The 21,508-nt window shown below is 54.6% G+C and overlaps 6 protein-coding genes across 6 annotated transcripts; 3 read left to right on the forward strand and 3 right to left on the reverse strand.

Annotated features, from left to right (window-relative positions):
* Nucleotides 1-207: 207 nt before the first annotated feature.
* On the reverse strand, nucleotides 208-2,146 carry PG998_000572 (uncharacterized protein; the record flags this gene model as incomplete). Its single annotated transcript, XM_066867390.1, has 4 exons — nucleotides 208-859; nucleotides 918-949; nucleotides 1,099-1,245; nucleotides 1,307-2,146. 4 exons carry the CDS (start codon nucleotides 2,144-2,146, stop codon nucleotides 208-210), a joined length of 1,671 nt encoding a protein of 556 aa, XP_066735805.1.
* Nucleotides 2,147-10,176: 8,030 nt separating this feature from the next.
* On the forward strand, nucleotides 10,177-13,146 carry PG998_000573 (uncharacterized protein; the record flags this gene model as incomplete). Its single annotated transcript, XM_066867391.1, has 3 exons — nucleotides 10,177-11,286; nucleotides 11,406-12,809; nucleotides 12,871-13,146. 3 exons carry the CDS (start codon nucleotides 10,177-10,179, stop codon nucleotides 12,916-12,918), a joined length of 2,562 nt encoding a protein of 853 aa, XP_066735806.1. The 3' UTR covers nucleotides 12,919-13,146.
* A 1,440-nt stretch (nucleotides 13,147-14,586) lies between these two features.
* PG998_000574 (uncharacterized protein) lies at nucleotides 14,587-14,889 on the forward strand (the record flags this gene model as incomplete). The annotated part of the gene is made up of 1 exon (XM_066867392.1): nucleotides 14,587-14,889. One exon carries the CDS (start codon nucleotides 14,587-14,589, stop codon nucleotides 14,887-14,889), a length of 303 nt encoding a protein of 100 aa, XP_066735807.1.
* An 898-nt stretch (nucleotides 14,890-15,787) lies between these two features.
* On the reverse strand, nucleotides 15,788-17,094 carry PG998_000575 (uncharacterized protein; the record flags this gene model as incomplete). The annotated part of the gene is made up of 2 exons (XM_066867393.1): nucleotides 15,788-16,664; nucleotides 16,754-17,094. 2 exons carry the CDS (start codon nucleotides 17,092-17,094, stop codon nucleotides 15,788-15,790), a joined length of 1,218 nt encoding a protein of 405 aa, XP_066735808.1.
* A 653-nt stretch (nucleotides 17,095-17,747) lies between these two features.
* On the forward strand, nucleotides 17,748-19,372 carry PG998_000576 (tRNA-dihydrouridine synthase 1; the record flags this gene model as incomplete). Its single annotated transcript, XM_066867394.1, has 2 exons — nucleotides 17,748-17,768; nucleotides 17,846-19,372. 2 exons carry the CDS (start codon nucleotides 17,748-17,750, stop codon nucleotides 19,370-19,372), a joined length of 1,548 nt encoding a protein of 515 aa, XP_066735809.1.
* Nucleotides 19,373-19,930: 558 nt separating this feature from the next.
* On the reverse strand, nucleotides 19,931-21,265 carry PG998_000577 (uncharacterized protein; the record flags this gene model as incomplete). The annotated part of the gene is made up of 1 exon (XM_066867395.1): nucleotides 19,931-21,265. The coding sequence occupies one exon, from the start codon at nucleotides 21,263-21,265 to the stop codon at nucleotides 19,931-19,933; it is 1,335 nt and encodes a 444-aa protein (XP_066735810.1).
* Nucleotides 21,266-21,508: the final 243 nt, after the last annotated feature.

Below are 21,508 nucleotides of genomic sequence, written 5' to 3' on the forward strand. Positions count from 1 at the left end.
TGGCCAGCTGCATAATGCATGAAAGGGTCGCGAATCCCTGTTTATATAAACACCAAACCAGCGACAATACACAGTGTGAGGTATGAGGTCACTAATGCCCTCTTCCATAGATTGTTCTCCTTGCCGACTTTGGGTTCTCATTGCGCGAAATATGCCAAACAAACATTGGGATGGGCGAAGTAAGTTGGTAAGGTAGGTCGCACACCGTCAGCCGCCAAGCAGACCACCACCATGCCCTCCGACCCTTCCTTCTTCCTCGATTGCCGGGGCTGAAGGCAGGAACACATCGCTGGGTGAAGGGTAGCTCTCGACCGCTGTGGCCGCGTACCGCTTCTCGAAGCGCGCGATCCACATACGAATCCAGGCCTGGGTGTGCTCGTCGACGACCTCGTACGCGATGCGTACCGAGTAGCCACAGCGGTAAGGCCCCATCATACCGTTGCCGACGGTCTCAACCGACCTCAGGATGCGATCGGACAGAAGCTCGAAAACGGCCGCACCGGTATCGTATCCATCGTCGTCACTGTGACCATCATCTGAGGGAAAAGCTTGATGGCATTCCATTAGCGTCGCATACACGATGCACAGGGAAGCCCAATATCCCATGTGCAAGGCGCCCTTCCAGGGGCTCTCATAACGCAGGACGGTCGGGTAGATAGACGCCGGATCCTGCGTGGACATCTCGATGGGCGGGGGATTGAAAGGCAGGATACGCTGGTACCAAGTCTCAAACGCATCGCGGATGTGCAGCATTGACTGACGGATGCGAGCGACTTCGGCGGCGTCCATGGCCTTGGCGACGGCGTCCTGCTGGCTCACGGCTCGTAGCATATACAGGTATTTGACAGCGGCTGGAATCCTGACCAGGAGTTGCATGTAATCGTCCACAAGGTCGACTTGATCCTGGTATATCGTACTGGCCATCGTTGTCGTCGTCGAATGTGACGGACTACAGCTGTGGTGTCTCATTACCGGCCGCCATTGGGGATGCGCCAGGAAGCAGTCCTTTCCGCTGAACAGGTCGTTCATGATCTGGATCATCTATCAACTCCCCACTCTACAGCCTGTCACTATAGCAAGTAAAAGTTTACGACCTACCATGATGGGCCTGAAGGAAAGAAGAATTGCCCGCTCCCACTCAGTGTCGAAAGAGCCTGGGCCTCGGAGTTGTATCAGTCGCCCTACACCGAGTGCGTGCTTCATCCACGTACTCCAGCTGCTCGTGGTGGCCGTGCCCGCAAATAACTACATAGTGCATTAGAAGTAAAATTTAGCTGGGCCAGTACGAGAATGCAGGCCCCCTTACTTCAAAATGGCAAAGTATCATGGCGGAATTCAATGTTTCTGGACTCTTCCACTCTGTTGGATGGTTGAGTGCCCTTTGCAACATCCATAACGATTGCCCATACAATGTGCGAGACTGTGCCAGCAGACACTCGTCATGGTGGTTCCTCCCCAGCAGCTGTAATGCAAAAGCGCAGCTCGCTCGATCGAGTGATGGCTTTTGCCCGAGGTGGGAAGCGGTCTCCTGGAACCATGTCTCCAGCACGACCATCTCACTCTCGGGCTGTGACTCCTCGAGACTCTTCATTAGCATGCCTATAAACTGGGCTCTATCATCCCGAGGAGTGATCACCGACACGGCGGTCACATGCGCCATGGCCGACTGGAGCTTCTCGTACGACGTCAAAAAGCGCTGCTGCTGCGACTGCGACTGACCGGTGTTCTGTTCGCTGCCATTTTCTTCTTGCTTTTTTAGCTCTCCGGCATCGCCTTGGGTAAGAGTACGTCTTGGCGGCGGGATGCCCCTCGACGCGGGTGGTGACACGGCATCGGGAACTCGCCTAGCAGACGGTCGCCTTGAAGATGGTCGCCTTGTGCCATCCCTGGAATGGGAAGAGGGAGAAGAAAAAGAAGAAGCAGACGGTGGTGAGGTGTTGCGGGAGGAAACAGTAAAGGCAACAGTGCCACCCCTTGCACGCGACTTGACAACGTGCTTGCCGGCCACAAACTTCAGACCGCGAGCGTAGCCTGGGCAATCCGCCCCATACTTGACGCAGTTGGAGCAACTTGGGTGGGCCTCATCACACTTCACGCGTCGGCTGAGACATAGCGCACATGCGTTGCTTCGGGGCACGCCGACCATGGCCACTCACTTCCTCTTGCCCCACGCCGTCCGGACGGGGTCCAACGTTATTCGGTCGCGGCTCGAGGGCTATTAGTGGGTTATGTTTTCTTTCTTCCTTCCTTTTCTCCGGTTCCTTCCCTCTCTCTTCTTTCGTTTTTGATTTTGTTTTGTTTCCTGCAAGTGTGACAGGCCCCCTGAAATGTTCGGCAAGGCTTGACTTTACTCTGGCTTACTTACCTACTGTGCTGCAAGTACGTAAGCTCCAGGAGTTTCGGCACAGGCCAGATGCCGCTCCTCCTCATTTGCCCGTTTGCGAGTTTGTGTATGTGTATTCCTGTGTGTGTGCGTGCGTATGCGTGGTTCGATTGCATCGAGTTTGACTTGATCACAGATGTGTCGCATGTGCGTACGCGCAGCTAGCAGCAGCTAGGTACTTGCAAAGCACACCCGGGATAGGTGTAACGAGGAAGTGGTAGGTATACGTAATACCCAGCTCAGGCTGCAGCCAAGCCAAAAGCTAGCGAGGCGACTTGGAGGAGGCAATGCAGGCAACGCGGGCAGGAGTCAAGCCAGGGCAGCAGCAAGCTTAACGCCCCCAAAACCATCGATCGGGTCCTTCAGCCCACCTGTTGTTCTGTGGAGGGTCAGGTCAGCCTGTGGGTTTCCTGGGAGGTAATTCTCCAGAGATGATCTCGTATTTGCAGCATACTTGGTATGAGGCTTTTCTTTTCCTCGCTTCGGCGGCTAAAGGCTGGAAGGCAAGGATGTATGTTGTTGTGGTTGTCGGCTGTCAGTCAAGCGTCAAGCTCTACCACAACCACGACGAAGCAGAAGGAAGCTTGAAGTGCGAGAGATCGGCAGGTCCACAGCTCGGGTACCGGTGTCTTGGGATCTTAGCGGTGGAACCCTGCCGAGTGGGGATTCCGAAGAAACCCCCGACTGGCGGGCTGGTGTACCGGTCGTCTTCGAGTCTGCAGCATCGCGGACGAGCTTCAGCTTGTACGCTTACTTCGTACAGACTATACGTCATCTGCTACTTTATTTACCTTTTGGGGTTTGCCCATCCTCGCATGCTGGATCGAGATGACGGGGGGACGGGCTCCTGCGGCTGTAAACTCTGCTCGACATTATGTCATGGGTGCTTCAAGGCTCTTTTTGGAGTATCACTAAGAAATCACGCCCGGAACGGCGACAGTCCTCGAAAGCCACGGCGCCGGCATGATCGGGGTAAACCGCATAGTTGTTGCTGGGTAAGAGTAGAAGCTAGCCAATGCGAGGGAAGAAAGAACACATAGGGTCCCCATTGGCAACCATATTACAGCAACGGACGTATCAGGAGGGGCCACATGAAAGAGGGGGAGATGCGGTCTGGCACAGCACGGTAAACATAGCTTCTTTTTAGTCCTTCCTAGTGTCGAGCTGGCCGTGCTAGAGGGCTTCCATCTCGCAGATCCAATGGAGCCACGCGGGCCTGATCAAGCCACCGGAATCTATGGCGTTATGTTCGAACTGCCGCGCGTGTTTGCGTTACTATTGCTAGACAATATCTGAGACACAACTAGTTCCTTGGTTTCTGCTTCTCGTGGACGCCCTATGCGGCTGGAATGGGCTTACTTGCCTGCCAACGCCAGCTAGGGAAGTGTTGAGGAGAATATGTCGTGAGAATTTGGGCCCCAGCCATTCTTGATATGAAGGAAACTTCCGCCTAGCACGACTTCCGGCAACACACCGCGAAGCGTATGTCGTATGTCAGTAGGGAGCGCTGTGGTGGCACATATGTGGTATACCTACGGTAGTGCATTGCACAGCATCGGCGAAATGGGTCGAGCCATAGAGTCGGCAGATCGTGGCATTACCAGCTCAATAAGTGGCTCGTTATGGTACTGCTGTCTATGTGGTGGCGTAGCTAATCATGCGTCTCTTTCAGAGTGTCGGTGAATGAATAGAAATGGCAATCCACTAGGTAATACGACTATCAGCACATAGACAAAGTGAGTGACAGCCAGTGTTTTGGCGACCGGCCTTGGTAAGGCTGGAAGTATATCCTCATATGTAGGCCATCCCCTCTTTCCCTTGGATGATATCGCCCTTGTACCACGATAGGGGTACTGATTTGAGGCGGTTCGATATACCCCGTACCTCATCTGACTCCTGGACAACCATGAGACTCGACGGTTGGGTTGTTCTTGGCGCTATAGTAATCCAGGCTGTGCTAGTGCGTTAGCTGGGCTGAATATACTAATGATCCGAACATGTCGAAGTCCAACACTGAGAGATTTTGATTACAATATTGGCTGGTCCGACCGACCTAATACTCTCTTGATGTTAAGAGGGGTTGCTACGGCGGGGCACGAGTGATGCCAAACCAGCCGGGATCAAGCCCAGTCAAGACGGGGAGCAAATAGGCGGCCTTTAGACAAGCGGAATGTACATAAGAAATCCCGCTTCACGGATCATGATGTTGGTGGCACTGTAAAAACGACATCGGCATGAATTGCAATTCAATGCAGCCAATATGCGAATAAAGGCTGCGGCCCAGACCGCATATCGGACGGAGACGGGCATGAATCAGTACTTGCTCGCCGTGTCAGAAGGGAGACGGGCATCAACAAAAAAGGCCTGTTGGCATTTGACAGAAACGAATAGCCGTTTTGAGTCCACAGGCAATATGATCTTGGCGGCGATTAATACCGTTGAGTGGCTGTTACAACAAAGCACGCCTCAGCCATTGCACTCCAAAACGGAAGGCGTCCAAGATTTCAAGTTCAAGACCCACGATTCAGTCCAGACGGTGGCAGGTGGCATTTCGACTTTGTGATGACACAAGACAATACGACCTTGAGACCGACCATGCGCCTTTCGTTTTTTGCTGCATATTGATGAATTTGAGGATTTTAGCAGGCAGTCTAGTATGCAGATCTGAACCCCTAATCGACTGATGCAATTTGGATGTGGAGCACTCCAAGCCGCCCCGGCCCCCCTGTAACGTAGCCTATAGCTAAATTGAGAATAGGGGCGACTGGGCGGAAGTGTCTGGTTTGGGTTACTTCGTGGGGAAGATGGTGAACGATGAATGATGAATTGTCAGACCCGAGATTCGGGACAAGACGTTGTTGGGGGCAGTGCAGTCTCCGTCTGTTTCGTATCCAAGCGCTAGCTCTTCCAGACTCGCCTATCACCACCACCCGCTCGATTGCCAGAACGGGCTGGCAGTATTGACTGACATACACACATACGATGCACACGCAGGCAACACATGAACCGAATCGTGATCCAGGGCTGTCAAGTGTGTCTTTGATTCGCAGTCTTCGTTGGACCAATCCGCTGGCTGGCTGGCTCTGGTTCTGGCGCTGGCTCACTCGCGCATGGTTTTGGAAACAGACAACGTTGTGGTAGGAGGTGCAGCAACCCGCTCCAAGCGTCTAGACCAACCTACAACATCTCAGTCCAGTCCAGTTCAATACCGTTGGCTAGCCCTAGGAGGGCTCTCAACCCCGTATAGAGGAGTATCGAATGGACTTCAGATTACAGTTAATCTCTGAAAACCCGAAGGCTGTATAGATTCCCTCGAGAATCCTGAGCGGCATGTCAAGGAGTTTCGTCCAGTGAATTAAGCAATGGGGCGCGGCTTATCTGTGCAGTGGCCCGACTGGGACCAGGGGTTGGTGGTTGGTACTGGCAGATTGAACCATTTGCTGTCTCGTCGAATCGCCTGGTGGTGGTGCCTCCCTGCCCAGCGGCCAGTCAAGCGCTCCTGCTGCAATCCATCATGACCTGCAGGAAGTTGCATCAGACACCTTGCATCGGAGACAACAATGGACGGCCAGCAAGTTTGATAGGCCGATGGGGGCTGCGATGACTGCTTTTTATATTTGATTGCAATCTCCAATGTGTCTCTGCCGACACATCACAAGGAACGAGACCATATGTCCCGCACCGTCTGCACTTGTGGCGAGAAAATCTGTTGTATGCCAGCAACAACGGTGAATCATGCCTGGGTTGAAACACACCGAGGATACATTTAAGGTTAAGCAAATGAATAAAAAGATCATCGTATGCAATGTATGTATGCGGTAGTATGAAAGTTCACCTGCAGCAGTATGTACAGTCGGTATGCAATGACAGTAGCAAAGTCCATATACCCCCGTACTGTACATACAAATGTCAAAGTCGTCCGTTCCGTTCTGTTGGAGGAATAAAGCCCGCCCCCCTGCGAATCCCACAGTGGGCTTTTTCTTCCACCTGAATGCCCTTTTGGGCAGTAAAGCTGCCTTAGTAAGGCGAGCCTAGACAAGGAAAGCTGCAGCCAGTGACAGATGGGTGGTCAGATGGAGATGAATGGTGATGAAGGAAAGCGGGCAGGCAAAGCCGGAGCCAAGATTTGCTTCTAGAAAGCCTCGATGGGATCCGGCTCCCGCGAGACACTATTCCCATAACCTTTCCGCGTCCTTTTTTCTGATGACGCATGAGAGCGACCAGTGCATCGCCCGACTTCGGCAGAACGATGGCTATACCGACCGGGAGGGATACATTAGTGCGCAAGTATTGTACTACTACACTACAGCCGCCTAGGGACGTCACGGAGATGGAGGGCTTCGAGCTTGCGTGGCCCCCGGATACGTGGGATATGTCTTTCCAAAATAAAAAGGGGCCATCGATCAATTTTCCGTTACCCTATCAGCCAACACCTGCAGTACTTGATGAGACTACCTACTTGCACACCACCCTACTTAGCGGATTGATGCAATGCCCAGACATCAAATGTATTTTTATTTTATCGCCCCGACCTACCGTACATAAAGTAGGCGCTAGGCACTCTGCTTACCTAAGTGACAGCGAGATAGATAGACACATGCATAACGGAGAGTGCAGGGGTGACCGCGTCTTGCCACAAACAAAGTCAAGTCCGACGGACAGAAATGGATCGGTTTGCATTGCACACTTGCTTTGGCTGATACATCCGCTCAAAGTTTGCAGGCGAGGCAGCCGTTGCATAATCGGGATGAGAGGGAGTCAATCAATTACACGTCAAATGCCCAAAGGCACACGCAACCTACCATCGAGCAGAAGTGAAGCCAGCGAGCAAACACCTCCCGCTGGATTGGCGAATCAGTCAGTCCATCCGTCATTTGATCCATCACGGCGTACCAATGGACATTGTCATTTTGAAGACTGCACTGTGGTCCCTGACGGAAATAACAAGCAAAGCGAAAAAAGGTACGCGACCCACCCTTTTGCACAGTACGACTCTAGATCTCATGGACAGTATGTAGGGGCCATCCCCATATTTTCTTCTAATGCAAACGAATATTTCGTCAAGCATGCCCGCGTCTTGGCACTACGGACTCTGATAACACACACACAACACACACCTGGCTCAACTGGCACGGCGTCCGTATCTCTTCTGTCACCTAAAGCCGGTGGAAGATTTGCAAAGAAACATACGATAGTAGAACTCACTTAACTTGGTCCTTATGTTCGTTTTCATTACTCTTAAGAAAGCACGGGATCGTCGAGGCATTCTGCGTGCGCAATGTATTGTCAAAGACACTTCTGGTCTTGCGTCCCCATCCCATCTAGCCATCTCCATCTCATCCCATCCCATGCTTGCTGGTTAGCGCGATATTGCTGAATGCCTGTCGACGCCACCGCCCATACTGTCTGGCCAATGGCATCCGAAGATTGCCATCCCGAAATCAGCAGCACTGAAAGGGTCTAGTCGTTCGTGGTACCCATGAACACTTTATCCTACGCGTGTGAGATGTAGCGGCGTTGCGGCGTAGGCAGACGGTCGAAACGTCCATTGAATGCTACACGCATGTACTTCATTACGGAGTACTATGCACTCTATTGAACCCAAGTTTGAGAAATGCTGTCTGGAGACTGCCTTTGCCTCTTTGCCTCTGCTTGCTACTGCTGTGTTCTCTGCAGTCCCACTATTAGAATCAATCGGTCTGTCTGAGCAAGGGATCTGCTGAAAGACACATGCCTGCTGCGAGCCCGTCACCCGCAGTCTCTGTCTGGCACTGATGAGCGCAGGAGTGTGCAGTGGGATTCAGTGGTTTTATTAGTACAAGTCAGACACAGACAGACAGACAGACAGACAGACAGACAGACAGACAGACAGACAGACAGACAGACAGACAGACAGACAGACAGACAGACAGACAGACAGACAGACAGACAGACAGACAGACAGACCGACCTCAAATTGGATCGAAGCCGGCGCAGTACTGATACTGGACAGGCGGGATTGCCTCTTCCTTACTGCACTTTCAGGTCCTCCCTACAGGCTACCTTCCAATCTGCCCCAAGGATAAGCGTCTTTTGGCAATGCACCGGTCGTGCCCCCAAAACAGCATGGTCCATGAAGTGCATTGGCATCCACTGTTACGTGCAGTGCTAACTTAGCAGGGGTGCTAACACGAGCCCGCAGGTCAACAACAACAACAACGCTTGACGCCTACAGTACAGTACAGTATGCACTGCAAATGAACCCTCAAATGAACCCACTTCGACTTTCAGGTGCAACTGCCTACCTACTAGACGTACTCCGTGCCTGAGCGCGGGTCAATGCCGCCATCGCACTGGGGGTGGCATGTTCAAGCAACACGCCCAGTCGCTGTATTCGGGCTGTATCTGCCTATCTCCCCTTCTGCCCCCAGCGCGAGCACAGTATGACACGGACGGTATCCCGTCCGTTGAATCGCTCGAGACTTGCATCCGCCCTACCAAGAGACCAAGACCAGCTGCAGGTGCATTCGTCCATTCTCCATTCACGGTCGATTCGTCCCATCCCAGCCAATTCTGGCCTGTTCTGTTCGGGTTAGCACCTGGATACCGCGTGTCCACTCTGCTACCCAGCGATCTCACTCTTGCAACCGAAACCTCCAAACCCACCTGCCTCTCTCCCTTTCCACACCTCTTGGAATACCATCACGCATTTGCACTGCTGCAGTATTTGTTTCCTCTTTCCTTTTACCTATTCGACACCTTTCTCGTTCGTTCTGACATCCCCCTCCCCCTCGATTCCTTAGTACATATCTCGCTGCACCATATCGTCCCCTACTCTCTACCAGTACCGAATTCTAGCTAGCCCTTCCTTTCTTGCTAGACCACCTGGATTCTTCCGCCGGGCTCCTTTTTATTTTACCCCCCTGTACAGGACCCTTCTGCCGCCGCCCATCCCTTTTTCTCGTCCCTTCCCAACCGGATTCTTTGCTGTCGTGTCTCAAATTCTCTTGTAGACGGGATACCTAAGGCCCGGCAATTATTTCTGCTAAACCTTGGAAACAAAATTCGAAAAAAATCACTGGCCCCTTCTTTTTGGTCGACTTCTCTTTTGGGCTGGCTGAACGCTCCCGGTCAAATCTGCGGCCTCATGTCCTCCTTCTAGCACTCGTCCTTTCACCGATTACTCGTGTCTCTCGTGGCACTTGAATCACCCGACCCGACCTTTCTCCAAACACGCCTCGTTGTTGTGTAATCCCACCAGACACCGACCGTCGTGAGAGATACTCGACATCGGACATCTCAAGTCGTCTACGGTAGCAGTGGACCACTTCGTTGGAGGCATTACCACTCGTTTCTCCTCCCTTTCACAGGTCGCAGGCGTCCAATTCAATTCCATCCGACCAAGGCACCCGTCCGCCCATTAGTATCTACCGTTGCGACGGGCCCAGCCTTACGGAACAGCGGGCTTTAATCACCCGTGTCAACAATCCTACGAGTTTCCGAAGAGGTGTGTACAAGAAGTCTACCCAATTGGCTGAACACGGTGTCGGAGCCTGACTACTCGTCAAACTCTTACTCTACACACAACCTCGGAAACTGGGAGCAAGCAGCTGCTTTGTCCTTGTCCGATTGCCTTGAGTTACTTGACTAACTTTCGGCTGTTAACAGGTCATCTGAGTAATTTCACTCGGAACCACCATCGTTTCGAGATTCTCGAAGTCAGCTGTGGCCATATTCCTTCGACTTAATCTCTTTCCTTCAGACGACATATTACCTGCCGGAACGTTAAACAGCAAGTGTTTGGACGGTCGATCATGGCTGCTATGGTCCAGACGTATCCCCAACAAACCGGAACAGTTACAGTGCTTCAGACCAGACCCAGTTCATCTTCAGGAATCATGTCGGCACACGCTCATTCCCATTCACAATCTCAGTCCGGGCAGCAGTACGTGGCGAACACATCACAAGCGCAGAGGAACAACTATCATGGGCTGGCAGGAGTCGTTGGCGGGCAGTCAAGTTATCGAGGCAGCTCCGGGCCGGTGCAACCGTATGCATTCACATCAACTCCTACCTTGACCAACAACAGCAACCAGCGACAAGCGTATGGAGGAGCAATTCGGACAACATCAACACCGAATGCACCAACGATGCAGACACTGGACCCGCGGGCCCGCTACCAAACGAACACATCGATGAACAATTTGACCAGTAGTGCGAGTGTTCCCGTAGTGACGACTCAACCTGTATCAAGGGATGATATGTCACTGCCTCAGATGAACCGAAACATGTCTCCATCGGCAACTCGACCTCAGTCAACCTACCTAGCTGGAGGTCCAACTTTTGCACAGGTTGCAGCTGCCAAAGCCTCACCAGAAAGATATAGGCGGCCCACTCCTCGCCATACAGAGTCTACACCCGTCATTCAGCAGCAGCAGGTGCAAGCCTCGGCCATACCTTCCGGGTCAGGTATGGCGACAGTTGTTCACCTGTACAATCCTCGTACCGCCGTCAATGGGCAACAGGTTGTCGTCCCCAGAACGAGTGCCAGCCGTCCACAAAGTGCATACGGGTCATTAATGACTGGTGTGGCAGCCGATGATATGCAGGTTCACCGCCATACATCGGAAGAGGAGACGAAAAGATTCCGGCGACGAAGCATGGCTTCATTTGATGCTACCGATTATCCCTCTCCCATGACCCCGCAGGAGTTCAAACAACAGCAGAAGCGGGCAGATGAGCAAGCTGCTCATCGCATGAAGGCTAATAAGATGCAGCAATTGCAGCAGCAGCAGCAGCAGCAGTCGAAAACCATTGTCCGTAACCTCACGGTGCCGGTTATTGAGAAACCTTCTTCCCATGTTAGAAATGGTAGTTCGGAGAGTCTAGCATCAAGCCGGAGCAGCAATTCTCGACCCTCATCGGTGAGTGATTTCTGATTTGAACCCCAACCCCGAGCAATTGTCCAATTAAACGATCAATCCCCGCGCCTTGGCTCGCGGTTCTGCCGACCCTTACTGACATGGGAAACCCCCTACAACAGTCTACCAATCGAAATTCCAATGTGTCTGCCCCCACAACTAGCAGCCCCGCCTCGACGATCACCAGCACCGATGAGAAGCCTAACACTCCTGATCAATCCAAGTCTGTGAACATACCTCCTCGCGGCTCTTCATCTGATGTTGGCAAACGCATTCTCAACCCATCGCCGCTGTCAAAGCCGGTCAACATGGCCTCTGGAGCAAATGCGGATGATGCTTCCGCCGCGGCTGCAAATGCCTCAGTGCCCGCCAAGGCTCCCGGTTCATCAAACGGGCCCCCAAGTGCTGCGGCCAGACAGTTAGCCGCCATCAATGAGAAAGGAGGCCGGTCGAAGAGTAAAACGTCACGACTCCGAAGGGCCTTTTCCTTTGGAAGTGCTGCCGAGTTGAGAGCTGCCAGCTCGGGAGGTGACTTCGACAACGGCAAGCAGGTACCCGGACAGAGTGATCTCACCAAATTGCGTAAGGAGCCTCCGACCGATGACCAGTATGAAGCCGAGCAAGCACGAATCGCACAGAAACAGGAGGCAAGCGGTCTCGGAAACAGCATCTATTCAGGCACCAAGATCTTTGCAGGCTCAACTGATAACCTGTCCATCTCATCCACTGCATCTTCCGCCTCGATTATGCTCCGCAAGATGGGGAAGGGCGTGAAGAAGGGAGGTCGTTCTCTGGTTGGCCTGTTCCGGCCGAAATCCATGATCGGGACCCCGACTAGCGAAGTGGCACCGCCCGAGGCGAGCCAGGCAGCCGTTTCCATGATAACCGTCGAGGCTGAGCGGGAGAGAGTCAATATCAACTCCAACGGGGATCTTGATCAAACGGCTGGCGGCACTGGCTTCCCGCGTCTGGAGAGGAATTCGATCGACGCCAATCATCTTGACGTAACACATTCGGACAGTCTCAAGTCAGACCGTCTCGGAAGCTCTGGTACCGACAACTCAGCAGCGAGGAAGAGCATCGTTGGAGGCGACAAAGAACGTGCCGAGGTTCTGGCAACTATCCGAAAGGGTATCCTGAAGACTCGGAGTAACTCTCCAAGTCCAGCCCAGGACACCAAGGCTCCCAATTTCGAACTTCCTATGATTCCCCACATCAGTGACTCTCCCAACTCTAGTGCGCCAAGCACACCGAATGACGATCAGAAGCGCGCCGGCTCGACAGTCGCTATCGGCGGCGAAGATTATTTCATGTCTGCTCTGCGTCTGCGACAAGACACCAAGAGCGCCCCTGGGACACCTTCGGGCGGCATGAGCAAGCGTAACGCCACATTTAGCCCGCGCATTGTGTTTTACGACACATGGCCCAGCCAAGAATACGACAGAAGGGGAGAAATTGCAACTTGCAACCGTCTGACGCCCATGCTGGCTCAGCAAATCAAAGAAGAGCTTAACAGCTTCAAGATGGTATGTGTAGAGCGCTTATGATAAAGCGATACGACGTCTGCTAACCACGATGCGCCTGCAGGAGATGGAGGTTCACGAGACGTCCAAAATTTACACGCACTTCTTTTAATAACGACAAGCATCTCAAATGGTGATTTCGCTCGACAAGCAAGCCCTTTCTTCATTTCTCGATTCGGTGGTCGGACAGACCTGCAGAACCTGTATTTCGACAGACTCTTACACCTCAAAAGGCGTTGTACTAGGTCAGCATAGTAAGGTGTCACGGCGTTCTTTCTTTGGAATTTTTGTGACGGGATGATTTCAGCCATGCCTTTTGGACTTGAGAAGAGCAGAGGAGAAAAAGAAGCATTTGTCCACAGCAGGCCAGGTAGCTACGGCAGTATCATAGTAATGTCGGAGGATCAATCACTTGGACGGATAGCAGAGCTCTCTTTTCAATTGGTGCACGACGAAATCAAGCTAGCGGGTGCTTTTAGAGAATTCAGCAGCAAATATATTTCGGGCTCAACTGGTGCACCACATGCGGGATGACTCTGCAACGAAGCAACGTCGTGATCGATCATGAATCAGTGTTGAGACGGGAGTTTCTTCTGCTTGCCACCCTGATCCTGGCAAACAGCAGCGGTGTACTCGAACTAACGTGATTCCCGCCGGGAGGTTATCCTGCCCCGTAATTTGGGGGCCTGTATGTGGCTATCTATGCCTACCAGGGCTATCGCGGACGTTGTCAGAGGTGTCTGTCATCAAGGCTCTTTCCCTTGCGATCGACATGTGCTCGGCGGTTGGCGGCGTACCCAAGGCGACAGCGCATAACCCGTTGTTTGGGTCACAATTTCGGGATCCTTATATAATCAGGGTCTTATAGCACCCGAGAAGCAGGGATTGCCAAGGTTCGCGACATACGTTTCCAAGATTTATCTTCTATACTACCACCTACTTCATGGGGACCCCCCCGCCACCGATAGACAACGGAGGGTCTTTTCTCTGCTTGGCGCGTCTTCCTATGTACACTTGTTCTTTTTCCTTCTCCCTCCTTCTCACCTCTTCATCGCTCTGCACTCTCCAGTGGCGCCGTGTCGTGCACTGTGACACGCATGCATACAAGCAGGTACAGGTGGGCTCTTCTTCTTGCTTCTTGCAGTAGATCAAGCAGGCAAGCGGGGGGAGGGGGAGAGATACAGAGGCTTGTGTCGATACGACCTGCGACCCTTTGGTTTGGGTCAAGAACTCTAAGCTAAACCCTGCGGCTAAAGCTGAAGCGTGGAGAGGCGGACAGAAACCGGTGGGTGGGCTTTTACCCAGATACGAGGTAAAGAGTAGAGTAGAGCCAGACCCGTTTTCCTTGCCCCATTAGGTGGTTACACCGTCCCGGCCATATATTCGGGGCTTCTTTAGGTTCTTATGTAAGGACTCGTTCTTGAAGTGTGCTTCATTTATCTAAGTTCCCGAATAGAGGAGTTGAGAGAACGGGATCCCTATTTTGGGAAGACGGACTAGTAGCACATTGCTTCTCTGACGAACACTCGGGTCATGGCCATCTCAACATCACATGGCTTACGTAGTAAACTATAGAAGAATAGCATCAAGAAAACAAATAACAATCTTTCCATGTGTGTAAGGAGAAATTACTGCGAGACAGAGAACCCCAGAAACAGTCGGCACAACATGTAAGAAACTGTAATACTCAAACGTGAACATGATCCATAGTACCTCTCTATATCATACCCTTTTTTCTGTCTTCCCACCTGGAATTTGCTCACGCCACAGCAACCTCATCATGCGCATAGCCTGGTGCCGCAAGCTTGCCGATCGTCAAGGCCTGGCGCAAGGACTTCCAGAAGAAGAGCAGGATAACGTCGAGATGGACACCCAACTCCCCAGTTTTGCGGTGACCCTATTTATGCCACGTCGGTCATTCAATCCGCTACCGGTTTCGACACAAGCCTTGATCAAGTGTTGTTTCTTCGGGGTTGTCAGGGCGGAGAAGGAGCACGGCGCCGCCTCCCCAGCTGTCACCGCTCCCCTGGTATCAAGGCTCACCACAAGTGGTCGTAAGCCTTTCCGAGATCGACATGCCTGAAGCATGCCTTCTCGGTGTGTGCGCGTGTCCAGGAGGACGTGTCGTCAGCGGCGGGCCCCCTGTTCGGCAACCTTCGTGCGCTTGATCGAGGGTCGATGTCGATTCGATGATGACGTGGTCCCGTGGCTCGGTCGAAGCCCTGCAAGGGCTCGACTTGGCGAGCTGGTTTTTGCGGAGGCATCCCCCAGGGCGGGGAACATGGAGGGCGGGGAGGTGATATATTTGCAGCTGAATATCAGTCCTGTCCCAGAGGCTGGCCGGTGATTCCTCTTTTCCCAACGAGCAATGGAGATCTCGTGTCCGAGATGCCTCCAACATTGTTTGCCATCATATTATTAGATACACGCTTGTGGCAGTTACTTTGTAGAAGCTAAGAGAATAAAAAGAGAAGAAGTAACCACAGAGGGAATTGGACCCTCTTCCCTTTAAGTAGTTACTAAGAAGGAGAATGGAAATGTGGTGAGACTACAGAGTTTCTACCCAAGTGGTTGGTGCTATCCAAGATCATGCGGAGTGCAATGCATGAAACCAGGAAGACCTTAGCCCAGAACTGGCTCGAACCCGGGACCTCGACACCCTGCTACCTAGTTACTATTGTTATGTTATGCCAACCCGGTCAAGGGTATTTCTATGCAATAGGGCTTATAAGGGGACTCACTTGAGGGGTGAGAGGGAGGATATCTTTCCCTTGTCTCCTTGAGAGCTTGGTTAGGGGCAAACTCAAAACCTCACATCCAAACAGGTGCTCAGTCCCTCACTGTCTGCCAGGTGTAGGAGAGGTGGCGTTTTATATGTAAACTTGACGCTCAGGTATATATATTAAGAAATATCAACATGTCATCATGTCATTTATCTTGGTGTTGTGGTAGACAGAGATACATGTCAAAACTGCCCCCTTTTAACCAACGGTGCTTCCAGAACAAGCAGCCAGGCTAGACCCTTTGCCAGCCTGCCCATGGCTCTTCTCCAGAGTGACAAGGAACTGTTCCTTACGGATGGCAACAAAGGCGAGCCCGGTGCCCGGACCAAGAACGGCCGAAGTAGCCAGGAAAGCGCAAACAGATCCATACGGTGACGCCGCCATAACCGTCGTAATATTCGACGATGCCGGCGACGTCTCCTTGGCTGCCTCAGCTAGCAACCTCCGCTCAGAAAGGAGGACGTAGAGCCCCAATATTACGATGATGACCGATGTGACGATGTAGTCGTACTGGGAGAAACGCAGGGCGCCCTTGGTGATTATGTCTTGCTTGCCACGCAGGATGGTTGGGCCGTGGGCGTGGGGGAGGTACACGCTCGAGAGTTTGGTGTTGTCGATAAATCGGGCAATATAGCATATTACTAGGTGAGCTGTCGCGCTCAGGAGACCAAGAATGAGGTAGGCGATTTGGGTGCATCTCGCGGCGGTGGTTCCCGACTTGGTCACGGTAAGTGAGGAAGAAGAAGATGGTGGTAAGCTGAGGTTACGAATTATGGCGGCCAAGACAGTCTGAGTTCCGACCAAGAGCACAGGCGAGAGGAAGAAAAGGAGAATGCTGATCTGGCCTTCCGGTGACGGATGAGGTCTCCTAGACAATGCGAACCATAATCGAGGCAGGATGAGAAGCGCGAGCATGGGTACGGTTACGATGGAGGCCACGGGCAGCGCCCACGCCTCTGCTGCATTGATGAGTCGTGTGCCGCTCCGGTGTCCCTGCCCTACGTACAACATGGCAAATAGCGGGAATACAACAGCTGTTCCGACGACGTGGTTGAGACACGCCCAAATCATGGGACTGTATAAGAAGATGTACGTATGGTAAGCGCATTGAACCATTTTCTTATTTGCCAGCTGTCATATGTATACGCAGACATGTATACGTACAATTTCAAGCAAGAACGCGAGTCCTTGCGCCGGCTCTCTGTCAAGATGAAGAGGTTGATGACGAGTAGGGTCGCCGCCACTTCGAGGACCATCATGATGGGCGGCCCCTCGCGCGCGATGACGCGAATGTGGAAGAATGCCACAAGGCAGGCGAGCACATGGTCGACACGGGCGATGCCGGTGTATCTGAGATGGATACGCAAGCCGTTGGGATAAAAGCCGTCGTTTACAGCTTCGATGAGGGCTGGCAAGGTGCCGTTGGTGAGCACGATGCCCCATAGGGCGAAGAGCCCGATGGCGCTGAAGGCGAGGAAGTTCAGAGTCAGGTGGGGTCCTGGCATCGTGGCGTGATCGATACGTGAGAGGGAGGGTTTGAAGAGGTTGTTGCCAGGATTGCAGCAATTGGTCATCGAAGACGTTTTGCCTCGTATTTGGTGTAGTAAGCCAGGACTAGGACTATCATGACATGCCAAATGCGGCAGTTCACTAGCGAGCACAGCCAATCAAAAGCCGGCATTGCGAGCCGGCTCTGCGGTTTGAACGGTAGACTGACTGACTGCAGGCAAGGAGGTTCGCCAGTTTGTTTGTACGGAGATGGGGGTGGAGTCGATCGAGGCCTTCCCCTTCCCCCTTCCCCACAGCGGGATGAATGAACCCTGTGCATCTCCAAGAAAAAGAAAAACCAAAGGACCAAAAAAAATAAACAATCCAGACAGACCAGAAGTTCACGACCACGAACAACTTCACGTCTGCGACTGCTCACGCCGCCAGCAAAGGAGTCGACAGCAGCCAATCTGGAGGTCGCTTGGAAACTCTGTGTTCGTCGCAGGCCGGCTCCAAATTGGAGATTGCTCGTCCGAGGCTTCGCCACTATGACTATGGCCTCCAATGCCCACCCCGACCCTGCTGTCGCCGCCCATGCGGCCAAGCCCCCAAACTTCACGGGAGGGCTTTCTACGAGAGTATAGGCAGTCCCAAGTTCGTCGTCGCGCCCATGGTGGATCAGTCCGAGTTTGTACGTTCCTTTTCCCCTTCCTCCGCAGTGCATCATCATGCAGCGCCGCTGACCTCGATGCGACAATCCTCCCGCAGGCCTGGCGTATGCTCACTCGTTCCTTCATGACGCCCGCCGAGAATGCCAAACTCCTCGCTTACACGCCCATGTTCCACGCCCGTCTCTTCGAGGAAACGCCCAAATACCGCGAGTCGCATTTCCAGTCCACCGTCTCCGCCGAAGACCCCTCCGCCCTGCACCTCGACGGCAACCCGGCCTTCGACCGCCCCCTCTTCGTGCAGTTCTGCGCCAACGACCCCGCGCACCTCCTCGCCGCCGCTCGCCACGCTGCGCCCTACTGCGATGCCGTCGATCTGAACCTGGGTTGCCCGCAAGGCATCGCCCGCAAGGGCCACTACGGCGCTTTCCTGCAGGAGGACCAGGACCTGATCTTCCGCCTCATCAACAACCTCTATAACAACTTGTCCGTCCCCGTGACTGCCAAGATCCGCGTGCTCGAGACCAAGGAGAAGACGCTTGCGTACGCCAAGATGGTCCTCGACGCGGGCGCCAGCATCGTCACCGTCCACGGCCGCCGGCGCGAGCAGAAGGGCCACCTCACGGGTGTCGCCGATTGGTCGTACATCCGATACCTGCGCGAGAACCTGCCAAAGGAGACCGTCATCTTCGCCAATGGCAATGTCCTGCAGCCGGGCGACGTCGAGAGGTGCCTCGAGGCCACGGGCGCCGATGCCGTCATGAGCGCCGAGGGCAACCTGAGCGACCCAGCCATCTTTGGCGCGGCGCCGCCCGTCGGCGAGGAGGGGCGCGAGTACTGGCGGGGCAAGGACGGCCGCGGCGGGTACCGCGTCGACGCCGTGTTCCGGCGGTACATGAACATCATCCACAAGCACGTCCTGCAGCAAGAACCGCCGTCGAGGCGGCCGCTCTTTGTGAACGGCGACGAACACTACTGGCTTCAAAAGAAGGACGATGCTACGGAAGGGGGCGAGGAGGAGGAAGAGGAGGGCCCGGCGAGGAAGAAGCGGAAGAAGGAGGGCGGCGGCAAACCGAAGCCTTGCACAGATCCCAACCTTTTGGCCATGCGACCACATCTGTTCCACCTGCTGCGGCACTTCGTATCTAAGCACACCGACATCCGCGACGCCTTGGCCCGGGCGCGGCCGGGGGACATGGCGGCGTTTGAGGACGTCTTGGAGAAGGTGGAGCGCCGGGTTGCCGAGGGCCTGGTCGAGTACGAGGCCACCGACGGCCAGAGCATAGAGGCGGATATGGTGGTGGTGAAACCGCCCCCCTCCGCGGCAGCGACGGCAGCAAATGGCGACAAGGCGAAGGAGGCCGAAAACCATAACCAAGCGGATGAGGAAGACCCCGATTACGACCCGGAGAGCTCCGTGGCAACGGTCAGGCAGTGCAAGCGGCCCTGGTGGGTCGTCCAGCCCATCGTGAGGCCGCTGCCCAAGGAGGCGCTCGCCAAGGGTGCGCTGAGCCTCAGCAAGAAGGACAAGAAGAAGATGATGGAGGAGGAAGCGGCGAAGCAGCAGCAAAAAGGCGCACAATGCCGCGGCCGCCGCGCCCCTGGACAGCAGCAGCAAAGTCGATGAGGAGGAACTCCCCAAGCCGGACGGGAAAGAAGCCATTAAGGAGCCTCCTATGGATGACAAGGCCCCCGGGCTCACCAGCGACGAGCTCGTTTGCGGTTAAATCATATATAGAGCATATATATATTAGTACACGGTCAACACGGGGGTGAAACTTATCGTGTTGGAAAACGACTATAGACCAGCTAACAAGAGAATAAATCAGTCAAAATGACACAGATGAAGAATACAGCGAATGAGTGGCGGCTAGTATTGCGCAATGATAGTGTAAACGGGTAATCTATCGTTGGTGTGGCGCGTGACTACACTGCCTACACACCACCACCACCTTTCCAGCGCCCCTTGGAGCAATCCTGTCTGTTGGTCTTCTTTACCTCCGTCGATTTCCTATCAATAAGGAATCGTATGTCATCTCACCTCATCTCGTTTTACACATACAGAGGATCAGGCATGGAGCACCTCCATCCTGCTGCATCGCCCCTTTTTCTTTTTACCTCATACCCAAAATAACACACAAACACCAATAATCACTAATGATGTATCTCCTTCCTTTCCTTCCCCTCACTGCCCCTTCTTGCCCTCCGTCTTCGTCTTCTTGGTATTCGTTACCGTAGTCGACGCGACCGCCGCCGCCGCGACCTTGAGCGGCTCGTCCGCCTCGAGCACGACGGCGTCGCGCTCCCACAGCAGCGCAACGGCCGGGGCGTACGCACCGCCCACGAGCGCCCAGAACGCGACCTTGCGGACCAGCTGCAGGACGCCCAGCGGCGCCTTGGCGGTCGTCTGGTGCAGGTACGCGGCCCACAGCAGGAACGGCACGGCGCCGACCAGCATGTCGTAGCGGAGGAAGTGGGCGGCGGCGGCGCGGGCGCCGTCGACGGCGACGGTGGGCGGGTGGAGCGGCGACGCAGGGACGAAGACGCCCGCGAAGGACGCCGTCTCGAGGAGGCGGGCGTACGCGGCGGGCAGCTGGGCCGCCAGCTGGGCGCGCAGGGCGGCGGGGGCGAGCGAGGCCAGCAGGATGGGCGCGTGGGCGCCGACGCACACGGTCAGGGCGAACTGGTAGACGCCCGAGACGCCGGTGAGGTAGCCGCGGCCCAGCGGGGCGGGGCGGCCGGCGGGGTCGACGGGGAGGAGGGAGCCGAAGAGGAAGGCGCATAGCGGGTTCAGGAAGGCCATCAGGCAGACGCTCCAGAGCGGGAAGAACTGCCAGAAGGCGATGGCCTTGTAGTGGGCCGAGGCCGAGGTCGCGAGGCCCAGGGAGGCGGGGGCGCTCATGATGATGGCGGGCAGCGTGTCGGTCAGCGTCACGACGGCGGGCAGCAGGGCCATGTCCCAGAGCAGGACGAACAGGACGCGGCGGGCGCGCGGGCCGTCCCCGCGGGGCAGCGACGCCACGGGGCTCGTGAGCAGGTGCAGCGCCAGGTAGAGCGGGCAGAAGACGGTCCAGGTGCCGGTCTGGAACAGCATGCCGGCGAGCCCGACATAACTAACGAGGCGGCCGCGGTTGCCGACGCGCAGCGACTCGAGCAGCAGCATAGACCAGCCGGCGACGAACTGGGCCATGCCCCAGGCGTAGAACAAGAGGCTGTTCCAGTCTTCCGTTTCTCGCCCATCCACGGCCGTGCCGTCGATGATGGCCGAGAAGAAGCCCACCATCATGTTGAGCATGCCGTCGACGGGCGCCAGGCCCGACCAGACGCGCTTGAAGGGTTCCGGCCCGCCCGGGAACGCCGCCCGCTCGCCGGCGCCGACGGCCTCAATCAGGGCGCCGAGCCCCGTCGTCTTGGTCGAGCCCAGGGCCGTCCAGCCGCCAAAAGCGCTGCAGGCGACGAAGACGGCGACCAGGGCATACTTGGTGCCGGTTGCCTGCAACGACAATGCGGTGGTCAGCATGTCCGCACCAAATCTGTGTGATGTGTCTTGTGATGTGTCTTGTCACTTACCATAGTTGCAGAGTGTATTGGATTTTGGAACGACTCTCTTGTCGGTCGAGGTTCCGGCAGGTCAATGTAAAAAAGTTGATAAATGAAGCAGGCCGGATGCAGCCAGCTGGATATATGCAACGAGGCCGGAAAGTACGGAGTGTTGAGATTCTTGTCTGCAGCCACGAATCCTTGTTTATCTGTCGCAACCCCG

Source organism: Apiospora kogelbergensis, assembly GCF_038363985.1.
Source record: "Apiospora kogelbergensis strain CBS 113332 chromosome Unknown utg000001l_segment0_segment0, whole genome shotgun sequence".
Classification (NCBI taxonomy): domain Eukaryota; kingdom Fungi; phylum Ascomycota; class Sordariomycetes; order Amphisphaeriales; family Apiosporaceae; genus Apiospora; species Apiospora kogelbergensis.